Consider the following 12,226-nt stretch of genomic DNA (forward strand, 5'->3'; position numbering starts at 1 on the left):
GTCCAGCTAACATGAAATGATCTCAATGAAAATTCCTGAGATGACCTCCCAATAACCATAACCTTCAAGCTTTCTTACTGATGTCTAATATTAATGCCCAGTAAAGCAATTTGTATTCATGAGTTCTTGACAACTCTATCATGAAAAGGACTAACCTTGGGTATTTCACAATATTGCATAACAATCTTGATAACCTGCCAATATTAAATTCCTATTCTATGGCAAAAATTAATGATGAAGTAGCTTAATGAGCTCTAGAAGCTTTACAATGAAAGTTTTAAAATTTCAATTAACATAAAAACAAACTTACTCATCCATAACATAATTTTCAGATCTAACAGAAAATGAATACAAACAGGAGGTATGCATGGACATGATCACCCAAAGTTGATAACTTGATACAATGTGATCAACAGAGGTCGGTCAGAGAATGCTTACAGTAAATGCTAGGTCTCTTATTTGCATTCTAAATGATTCTTCATCACCGGAATCAACGTCATCGGGCAGGGCAATGCAATCCCACCACCTACAAGAAGATAATGTACAGATGCTCCACTTTGTTACAATTCATAAGGGCATACTTGCATATTGGCAGATTGATAATGAAGGAAAGACAATAACATTCCACCAAGTAAGAGGGAAAAAATCACTTGTTACAAAGATATAACTTTTAGAATTTGATCCTATCTAATATAGTGATAATAAGCATGCATTGCTTTTTACTTTCTTTTGTCTTTTTTAAATAGTTGTTTCCCCTAAAAAGGACATCAAAATGCATAATTCAAGTTAGCTGATATTTTAGTTTATTATAAGGGCAGAAATGGATTGGCTAACCCAGGCTCAACCAAGTTTGGACCCCTTCTTGGCTCCATTTTGCATCCTCCAGGATTTAGTCCAGTCTAAATCTTATACCAATTTATTGTCTCACTTGGATCTGCTCTACTAAAATCAGCCACAACCAAACTCCAAGTTCATCAATGCTTGTTAACAGATGGCGCCATCTGGACAAATCTCCATAGCTAGAACGCATTTACGCTAAATCTACATCAAATGGAATCAGCCTGATCTGACTGAAATTGCATGCTTTCTGGTACCTAGAGATTAGTTCCCTCATCATCACACCTATTAACTAACATACTGCTCTTGGGTGAGGCTTTAAATGTAATTAAAACCCAGATACAACAAGTGCAAGGATCTCCCTAGAAGGAAACACTTTAAAATCATAAGGATTAAAAATTAAAAATAAAACCCAATACAATGATTTCAGAATTACAACTCAAAAACTAGTCATAATGAGATATGCAGATATACTCTCAAGTTTCCTTCTGCATGTGGAAGAAAATTAGTGTGTTAGGAATGGACCTTACTGGAGAATGTCCAACTGACATGTATAATCAGTAAGATTTACCTTTTCTTAAACCCCATTGAGATTGGCTTCCATGCTTCCATAAGCAAAGAAAAACTGAACTCATCTGTTTTATCAAGGCTAGGTTGCTTTCCGATCTCTGTAGTATGTGACCTTTTCAATTTCCTGCATTTCAATATTGTATACGAGATCACCTGATAAATGGAACCAGACAAATCAGGAAGAAAAAAAGAAAAACAGGTTGCTAAAGCAAATGTCAAGTAAACGAGTTCCTACTTTTCAATCATGAACAACACACTATTTTGATTGTTAAGAAGATCAGTTGGGGATCAGCAAAAACTTAATATCTTTCATCATGCAGAAGATGTCCATTTTAACAAATATATTAGTATTAGCATGCACCAAAAGGAGGCAAATATCCTTCAAGATTTATTTCTAATAACAGCAGGACCAAAAAGAATATTTAGCCTTTAAAATCAGATGCCACAGGGTATGCTGCCTAAATTATCAATTTAAAGGATATGCAAGCATTCAGTATTTCACAGGTTTTAAATAAGAGAAATACAGTATGAAGATTTTTATTAGAAGTATTTAAATGGTTCTCACAAAAGATGGACTTATGAGTAAGGATTTAAGTCCTGGTGGGATGCTCCACGGGATACCAGGATAAGGTATCATCTCATGTGTCGAGACAGGACTATCTCACCATCATCCCAGCATCCTCATCAAGATATCTTGGGAAATCCCATCCTAAGTGTCAGGATGGGGCAGGATGGCGGCATGTCCCATTCCATGGAAAATCAAGGCAGCCCCGTCCTATGAGATTTAAAACCTTGCTTGTAAGGATGTTATATCTTTGCATATTCACTTTGACAGACATGAAAAAAGAGTTTTTAAGGAATTTTTAAACCAAGCAATAATCAATTCATATCTTTTCAAAACATTATTTAACTTCAATTTGGGACCTGTTTGGATGTCAGCAACCTTTGTCTGTGAGCTACTAACCTCATGGACTGATGATGAAAAGTGTAGAAGCTAAGAGGCAAAAAATGTATTGATTGGGAGAGGCCACAATGCACAACAACACAAAATCAGATAATGCAAAAATCACCTTCCAAAAGAAACCTAACATCCCTGTTTTGTCAGAATTGTTGGATTTAGGCCATCCTTGTTACAGTAATTCTATCCCAGTCTGTACATCTCTTTCCACCAATGGACCAGGTGGGAGATATCCCATGAAGTTATGTTGTAGATATCCAAACAGACACCTGAAGTGATTCACACAACGGGTGACAAAATATCAACAGAATAACAAGAATCAGCTTCAGAGGCATCTTGAAGTGAAGTGTAAGGAAAAACAGGGTAGGGAAAAGCAAAAGCAAGTCTGGAAGCAAAAAGTTTGATGATCCCATGAAGGATCTTTGGTCATAGCTCATTCTAGGGCACAGACCATGGAGAAAGCCACATTTTGGCATGATGCCAGAAGGAAGTGCAAAGATCATACTATAGAAAGGCTTTCCATGACAGCAATAGTACAAAATTGTGGTTCATTGCTGGATCAGGCAGCAAGTTTGTGTACTTTCTCTCATGGTTAACATAAGGCCATCTTCTTCTACATCATAAAAGATGGAGGCTTTAATAGTTATTTAGGTGAGAAAGTGCTCTAAAAATGAAAATTGTCACATGACCTTTTTTTTTTGGGACAAGAATACTAATAGCATGTATCATCCACTGATTGCCAATCACACACAGACACGCACAGAAAAGGGGAAAAAAAGGGGGGGAAAAAATCAAACCGAGCTGAAGCACATAGCCTCTCAGTTCTCATATAATACAGACATTTGCTGCCACATGCACATATCTATATGTGAACATATACACAAAGTTATGTTGAATATGAAGCATATGCAGAAAATGATGTTCACCAACCATTACTGAAGAACAATATACTTGTTTGGACTAAGAAAAGACAGAGAAAATATAATTTGTGTTTCGATGAATTACAAACTGCATTAAACAACTAAATAGCCTCCATGGAAGGTTGGTAGAAGACAATTCTTGCCACTAGAAAGAAAGAAAATAGACGAAGCTAACCGATCTCCTAGAAATAAAGTGTTACACTAACTTATATTTCACATTGAAGGTGGGACTGTACCGGTCAACTGAACAATGGGAGGAGCGAGGTCTCTTTTGAAGGGTGCCTATCAACCAACCTATCTAATTGAAAGAATAGTGCCCTGCAAGCCAATCGCATCCATGATGCGATGGGGTTTTTTTAATATTCTATCTTCTTACTCATTTATTTGACATTAATTATTTATTAATGAAATTAGGCATTTTATTTCATTATATGCTGCATCTTGTTATTTGATTAAGATTATAATGAATCCCATAAATTAGGACAAAATTTTTAGGATCATAATGAGATCATGCCAATGAAACCTAAAATCTTGATAGCCCTAATTTAAAATATTCTCAGTCGTAGGATCATTGATTCGGAGATAATGATATCGGTAAGACTGACATATCCTATATATGCTCGATGGAGAGGGTGATTGATATCACAGTCACTTGTGTAGTGACACTAATACAAAGATATAGATGCTTATTGGATAATAAGTTTACTAAATTGACCTACAAAAAGAATATCTAATGGAGCCTTACAAGCATGTCAGTAGATTGTTCTCTAGTGGGAGCAGTGCAAGTGATCCTTAGATCTAAGATCACCATAATACCTTGTGTATATAAATCTATATTTTAATTCATTCCCTAACATGACTCTCTAAAACATGTCTGGGATGTTTTAGGCATGGTGAAGTGTGCATGAAGGTTGTGAGTAGTCAACAAAAAATCGATCACTCTTTATCAAGGGAGAGAACATCCTATGTGATCTTATAGGATGATGACTCATGAAATCTTTGGCCAAAGTAGGATGTCAATTAGAAAATATTTCTAATGTGTCATCAATCGAGCCATCATTTTCAGAACGAGATACATATAAATAAATATTTGGGCTTGACATGATTTCATGTCCATAACTTATTTGGGATGTTGTATAATCGAAGGATTGAATTGTACAATAACTCGTCACTAGAAGATGTTATAGTATTTCTACCAAAATTCCACATCTTTTAGATAATCATGACACATTGCTAGACATCAATCTTGACTTGTAGAATCACATAAATTAAAGAGTTTAATTCAACAATCAATTAGGAGTTCTAATTAATTAGTGTATTTGGGCTTGACCTATTTCTAATTGACTTAATTTGGTCATGTGCCTAAGTCTACTGCTAATTAGATATGGAATCCAATAGGTCACATACTTAAGGAATTGATTATAGACTAAACTAATTGGATTTATTATAAATCCCATGGGTTTAATTGACATGCTAGCACATGGGCTAACCTAAATTCCCAATCAACCATAGCCCAAAGACGTTTGATCTTATCTAAAACCTGAAGCTTTGACCAAATCCAAGAGGGCTCAAGGCCTAGGTCTCCTTGGCGCCTCTAATTACTCATGTGAAAGAGTTTCATGTGGTATGAAACTCTTCCACACCTCCTTATCTCTCCACGCCCATAAGAGTCCTTCTGGTTTACTCCTCTTAAATTTCTTACACCAGAATTGATAGCATGGAGAGTAACGCATAGAAGGAAGAGTCCTTCTGCCTTACTCCTCTTCCACACCCAAGAGTTAGCTCGTCCCACACGGTTCCATTTAATTCATGCAAAAGCCAAAGAGTTTGGCCACGTGAGAAGGTTATATGCCAAAGGTTGGTTACATGCCTCTTCATATATTATATATAGGAGGCACTCCAAAGGGAATTATGTTGAAGTGGAAGAAAAAATCAAAAGAGTAAGAAAAAGAAAAAAAATAAGAGTGGAAAGAAAACATATAGAAAATAGAAGTCTGCTTTCTTAAGAGATTGATATACCAAGAGTTGGACATCTAAAAGAAGAGAGGGTGTGCTAGTCTTTTAAGTGAAGATTTTGAAAAGATTTCAGGCATAATCATTGTGAAGGATAGAAAGCTCTCAAATTGCGGTGCGCTTCATCCTTGAGAAGGAGGGAGTGCTGAATTCTGGTGAAGAATTTTCAGCATAGCAAAAGATTGAGAAGGTCCGTGATTGGTACCTGTGTGGACTATCATTGGAGGGCATCTGCTTAGGTGTCTAGTGGAGATTGTACCAGTTTGAGACTATCATCTACTTGGAGGTATACTTCTGACCTGATTATTATTTATATTGTGTTTGATTGATATCAACAATGTCTATCTAGAATTGGATTTTGGTTTGCTTGTTTTAAAGAGTTAATAGCATGCCATAAAAAAAAAAATTTAAAAACAATATTTCGCTGCATAATCGAAACCCAACACTTATTGATCTTGCTTTGCTTTCTCTTAGCTTCCCTTCACTTGTCCCATATATGAAGAGCAAAAGGAATCGGGTTCAGGTGAGCAATGAATCTACTCGTGCCTACTTACTCTAGTGGTAGTTCGAGCATGCCCTCTACTAGTACCCTTACTACTACTGCTTGCATAATCTCTTGCTCCCAAGCCAGCAACTTTGACAGGTGACAAATATAGACTTTGAATTTCATTTCTACCAGCTAAAGAGGAAATTCACTTTTCGTTCACAAATGTCTAATTGTCTAGTAGGCTTTCATTCTCTATCACATTTAAATGTCACAATTCTTCCAAGAAAAACATCCCACTCAATGTTAACTTGGAATACATCTATTTGCTAGCTACTATTAAAACAAGGTTGGAAGCTTTATTTGCAAGTATTTTCAGAAGCTAGCGATGCAGAAAGGCTCTAAGGCATGGTAGAGTATACAACAATAAGCAGGGATGGCAATTTTAGCTGACCCATCAGCCACCCAATCCGATTAGAACCTGGGGCAGATATGAGTTGTAGATAAAAATATCCGAAGCTGGTTCAGGTCAAATACGGATAATGATATGCCCCATCTCGAATCCAACCCGATATAATCTTAATATATATCCCCCTTTCAAAATTATAATCATTTTATATTGTTTACATGTACCTAACCGGATCCCTCTGATCCACCTAATCTGACCCCACCCACATATCTACTTGACCCGACCTAAGGCGGTCATGAGGTGGATATAGGCATGGGGTTTTCAATTATAGGATAGGTACACATATGGGCCAACCCGACCCATACCCAACCCATTGCCATCCCTAACAATAAGTACAAGAGAGTGATCAGCCCAGCTGAATGAATGAGTTTAACTCTTGTTCCTGGACACCTTCATTATAATTTTGAGTGCAACCAAGAAAGACAAGCCATCACACACAAAATACTTTGGAGTTCAAAATGATGCACATTCTGACACAAAATACTGAGTCTAAGCATATGAAGTATAAATATTTCAAGCATACCTTGGCAGCAAGGATAAAAATGTCATTTGTGCCTAAGGAAAAAAATGAAAAATAGTCAGAAACAAGAAATAAGTATCAAACAACAGCTAAAAGTGGATATTTACTCTTTCCACCTGCATGTATGATAGTTAGATGCACTGTAACTATATAAAACAGTTGGCATCAAATGATATTTAAAATGATGTGGAAAGTGCATTGTGGTATTGTTTTCAGGGTCCCTTCTTTCTAACTAATACTATCCCTTTGGAATATAGGGAAACAATCAATGCACATGAATTGAAATATTAGTATCCAACATAATTAGATGAAAATATCCAATAAAAATAGATGAGAAGTAAATTATTTTTTTAATGATAACAGAAAACTTACTATTAGCATGTTCTATAAACTTAAACAGTGAGGCCCTTCGTGATCGTTCTGTATTCTGCCCAGTACATAGTAGAGAATGAAATGATTCCCAGTCAGAGTCTGCACATAAATTGCTGGAAAAGGTAGGCAAGTCAGTCAGAAAGACCTAAGAGTGCGAAACAAAAAACTACAAGGAAATATAAACTTAGTGAACATGATGTGTAGCTATTGAATATGATTAAGAAAGAGAATAAAAAATCTAATCAGTGCATTGACTTGATCTCATAGCATCTATTATTGTTTTATATCTATTTATCAGTCTGTGGGTACTTTTTTGTGAGACAGGTTCTTATAATATTATAGATAGCTTATTTTGAACCCTTCACTTTCAAACATGTAACTTCTAAAAAAAATACAGAATCTTGGACATGAACAGGTAACAGTAAATGTGGATTTGACAGACATTTTCTAACTAGAGCTTGACAACCAATTTGTATTTCTAACCTGCAATAATGTTCTTCTTCACACCCACCAGGACAAGCAATAACCGGAGGCAAAGCAAATTGCCTTGTGTAAGGCAATGACAGATCACCATTCATAAGTGACAATAGCAGATCTTCAGGAAGAGGATCGGCCTTAAGATTCTTAGAAGAACTTGACCCTGTATTATCGCTTTCATTCATAAAAAAATTTCCCTCTGCTTCCTCCATCTCGTTTTGGCAAAATCCATTTGAAGAATGAGAAAAGGTCTGGTAGTCACATTCCTTTTTGGTAGATAATCCCAAACCTTGCAGATAGAGTTTCCTCCCAATTTGAAGTTCTATCGAACCAATAAAGCGAAAGCAGTAACTACATACAAGACAATCAACCTGCATCATATAAATGAAATACATGCACATCAACTAAATTAATAAAACAAGTACCTATAGAGCAAGAGTATCAATTATCACTAGGCAACATAAAGCTCTCAGAGATTGATCATGATAAGGACCTTATTAGAACTGTGCTGAGCAGCAACTAGCATTTGATCCTTTAATATAAGTTCCCCTTCTTTGAATTCTGAATTTGCATAGACACCTACAACCCCAAATTAAATCAAGGATATCACTCTGATATATGGTTGATAAAGAAAGACAAGGACAGCAGGTTCCTTAACACCCCACGCCCAACAAAACAAAAAATGGGGAAAAGAAGGAAAAAGAAACAGACGATATGGAAACTACCTATAGCTTATAACCTAAACCTCAATCCAGATAAACATTTGACCATACTTAAATCTCGCACTCTCAGTGACCTCATGGTTAAACTTGTTAGGAATGATCATGTGAAAGGAAGCTCAAGAAACAGATAGAGAACTAATGCAAAATAAACAGTTGAAATGATATATGCATCACAAATAGAAGAACTTCCAAGAAAGAGAGATTCCCAAAATTATTTCTGAGGATCAATAGAGAGGTCTAACAGACGTAGATACCTGCAGTAGAAAATGTAATGAAATTTAAAGAAATTATATTGCCAAGGGGTATTGCCCTTTGAGAGGTTCAAATAGATATGAAGAATATAATAAGTTGTGCAAATCAAGATTAGATGATTTTGACAGTTAAGGTCATGGTTAGACAAGTATAATACAAAAGCAAGCCAGATCCAAATATAGCAAATAAAGATTCCCTTCCAACATGTGAAAATGGTAACCCACTATCAGATATGATGGTAATTTTAGCAAAAAATCAACATGTCAATTGAGAAGATCAATATACCTTTTCCATGTTTGTTGCTGTACTTTATTCTCAGACCATGACAATTTGTTGCTTCAATAAGTTTATCATAGTACTCCTGGAAAATGATGTAAAGGCCAAAACATCAACACTTGCTCAAATTGATTAAGCTGCATTATGCATAACAAGAAAAAGAAACTGGAGAAATTATTCGTTATTATCATTTTCCATGTTATACAAAATCCTATTTTAGTTATAGTACAAAACATTAAAAAAATTACAGACTTAACTTCAAACTAAATGACATGAATGTTATAAGAATAATTGAATTACTTGGAAAGTGTAGTAGTTAATTTTGTATTGCATTGATCTAACACACAGAATGGGCAACTTTGCTTTGCAAGAGGCTAAAAAGGGAATATGAGAAGACTTTATGCATAACTTTCACGCTAAAAAGTACATGTAGTTTCATATAGATTCATGTTAAAAAGAATATATTTGAATAACATCAGCATTTAAATGCAAATGTCTCAATTGTAAACTCATCTTACAGGGGTTGATCTCTCAGAGATGGATCATACCCTAGATAAAAGAAGAGAAGAAGATTTATAGAACTCAGCACTGATCAGTCTCTATTGCATCTTCAACACAGTAACAATGCAGTCTCACCATTTGTTCATAGCTGCTTCTTCCCCACATAACAGTGAGAACCAAGGTCTAATGTATGGACCTGTACAGACCATATCACAACATATTTGTTAGGTAATGGCACAGTACCAAGGTTTGGTTCAATATATGGGTCTAACTGGTCCATGGTCTGAACTGAGTGAAGCCGCACCATAGCATCCGGTATTGTCCGAAATAAGGGTGTGTGTAGTACTATGCCAACCCATCTCACCCGGTTTCAGGCAGAACCATGATAAAAAGTATAAACAAAGAGATCAAGAGCTATCTCAGTATGGGGTACATATCATAGGGTACCAAGTACCGACCATACTGTACCAACTGAATAACCTATTGGTACAGTACTCGGAGATTGCAAACCTTGGTAAGAACCATATTCTTGCTTCTCTTCCTCCAAAATCAAGCACCACACATCATTCTAGTGCTCCTTCTTGCATCATACAAAAGTTGCAATAGGGTCCAAAGATATCAAAGACCTAAAGCATGCGACACATAACAAGTACATAATGCATGTCTGCATGGGACATAGCACTTTTCCCCCAAAAATCATATGTTCAGGTAAACACTAAGTATTGAACTTGTGTGGAGAAAATGATTCGGCAAGGAAAGTAAAACTAAAGGTACGTAGGTTTCCTAGACATGCAGTAGAGTAACCTGGAATGAACAGTTCTGCAATCCATGATCCATCAGAACAATTCTGATAAAGGTCATAAGGCATCAAGGTTTCTAAACTCCAAAATCCCGGCAATCTTGGTGGGCAACTGATACATAGATAAGATTAAATGAAAATCTAAAATAAATAAAATGTAAAATGACCAAGATTTGTGGAGACTTAGTCGATATCTAACAACTGATATCAAAATATCACCTCATATAATAAAACTAGATTGATTGTCATTTTTGCATTCGTTTTGTTATCATTGAGAAACCAATTCAATAACAAGACAGTGTATTTAAAGGTTGATAGAAGCTGAGATAATAAGAGCTGATCTTGTGCATGCTATCATAGACAAGTGCCCAGTAACCACACATAGCAGTATGTTAGCAAGCATAAAAGCGATGTTTTCTACTTCAACTTAAATTCTAAACTAATGCATAAGTTATATTGGTAAGCTCCTATTAAAATCCTATTCTCATATTTTACAAATTATGACCCATAATTCCAAAATACCGAAGGCCTAAACTACGAGTTACTACATGCAAGACAGCTCATGCTTCACCAGCAATCACCAAACACATTACAAACCCCTTGCTAGTTGAAAGAAAGAAAGTAGGTGCTTAAAATTCTTATTTTTAAGCATCTCATCGCTATTTTCATTAGAGTTTTTAAAGTTTCAAAGGTTTCTCGAGTAAGGAGAGAGAAAAAAATAACTCAAATGGAGTCGAGATCGTTCACTGCCTGAATAGATTGAGGAGTCGGAGGTGCTAAAAGCACGGCGATTCGATCCGAGAACTCTTTATCCAGAGGACACGGGCTGCCATCCATCGAGAGAGAGAGAGAGAGAGAGGAGGAGGAGGAGGAGGGTATATTTTCTGGTGAGGGGATTTTGAGGCAGGCTGCGGAGAGGAGAGGGTTTTGTGGGGTTGGGGTTTTCAATCCAGGGTCCGGCTAAAACTAGGGACGGCAAGTTGGGTATGGATCCTATCGGGCAATTTCCCTACCCACTCTGTAATTGAAAATCCTTCCCACGTGCATCTTGGACTGGGTTGGATAAAATAGATGAGCTGTTTCTTAGAACGGAGATGTTTTAAAATTTTTTTTCCGAGTTGATCTCCATTTCAACTTATTTTCAGGGTTATTTTTAAAAAAAACATTTCAAATGACATTTCCAGCAGTTATTGCCAAGTTAGCCATCCCCTCAGCCCACATGAAAATATTAAAATTAAAAAAAAAATAAAAAATAAAAATATTATTTAAAATAATATTTATAAAAACGTCATTTAGAATGATATTTCTAAAAGCATCATTTTTACTGATATTTTTAAAAACACCATTTGTAACGGCATTTCTAAAAGCATTATTTGCAATGGCACTTTTATGATGTATCACTCATATGGCACGCAGAGGATTTTAAGATTTATGGTGTATCGCTCAAACGATTCTTGTACCATGGGATGAGCCATGAGTCGATTCTTATTGGGCAATAAGCACAGACGGAGAACTATTTTTTTAAAATCCCTGATAGAGTCGATTCTTGAAGAATTGGACTCGATCCCAGAGCAGATGGAGTCGAATCTAAAGGAATTGGAGTCGACCCTAGAGTAAAATTAAGTGGTTAAAAAGAAAAAATCAGTTTGAATTAATTGAAAAGTTCATTACACATCCTATGAAAGATAGAAGAATCAAGTATTAAATTTAAAGGGCCATTAAGAATTTTTTTTTCTTTTTTTGCAAAATTAGATTAAATAAATTATAAGAATGGAATCTAAAGCTTGTTTTCAACTGGTGATTCAAAGCAATTATGGGATTTCTCTGTGTCCCTTATAAATCATATGCTGAAGATTTTAGTAAAATTTTGATCAAATTCCGACAGTACCTCCCCTATAAAGAAGACAACCAAAATTACAGCAAAATACCTATAATAGCACATCCATATTTTTTATCCTGTAAATAAGATCTGTTCAACATTCACAAAATTTATAAAGTAAAAAACAAGCTACCTCAACCAGGTAGCAAGCATAAGAGAATACAAATATATGCAATA

General features: G+C 35.7%; 1 protein-coding gene across 4 annotated transcripts in view; it reads right to left on the reverse strand.

Moving 5' to 3' along the window:
• The window catches only part of LOC105033525 (histone-lysine N-methyltransferase ATXR2), an 84,692-nt gene extending 73,529 nt beyond the window's left edge, over positions 1-11,163 (reverse strand). Inside the window, exons 1-8 of one of the 4 annotated variants that reach the window (XM_029261348.2) lie at positions 10,921-11,163; positions 8,880-8,955; positions 8,114-8,199; positions 7,627-7,991; positions 7,144-7,256; positions 6,775-6,806; positions 1,409-1,560; positions 439-526 (exon numbers count right to left, since the gene is read on the reverse strand). In XM_029261348.2, the coding sequence (XP_029117181.1) occupies positions 439-526; positions 1,409-1,560; positions 6,775-6,806; positions 7,144-7,256; positions 7,627-7,991; positions 8,114-8,199; positions 8,880-8,955; positions 10,921-11,007 (999 nt within the window). In that variant the 5' untranslated portion in view covers positions 11,008-11,163. Of the gene's footprint in view, positions 1-438; positions 527-1,408; positions 1,561-6,774; positions 6,807-7,143; positions 7,257-7,626; positions 7,992-8,113; positions 8,200-8,879; positions 8,956-9,418; positions 9,483-10,920 lie in introns of those variants that run through there. The other 3 variants (XM_073257995.1, XM_073257996.1, XM_073257997.1) reach the window with 3 other exon arrangements.
• Between the last annotated feature and the right edge of the window lie 1,063 nt (positions 11,164-12,226).

This window comes from Elaeis guineensis, chromosome 5, assembly GCF_000442705.2.
Source record: "Elaeis guineensis isolate ETL-2024a chromosome 5, EG11, whole genome shotgun sequence".
Taxonomy (NCBI): domain Eukaryota; kingdom Viridiplantae; phylum Streptophyta; class Magnoliopsida; order Arecales; family Arecaceae; genus Elaeis; species Elaeis guineensis.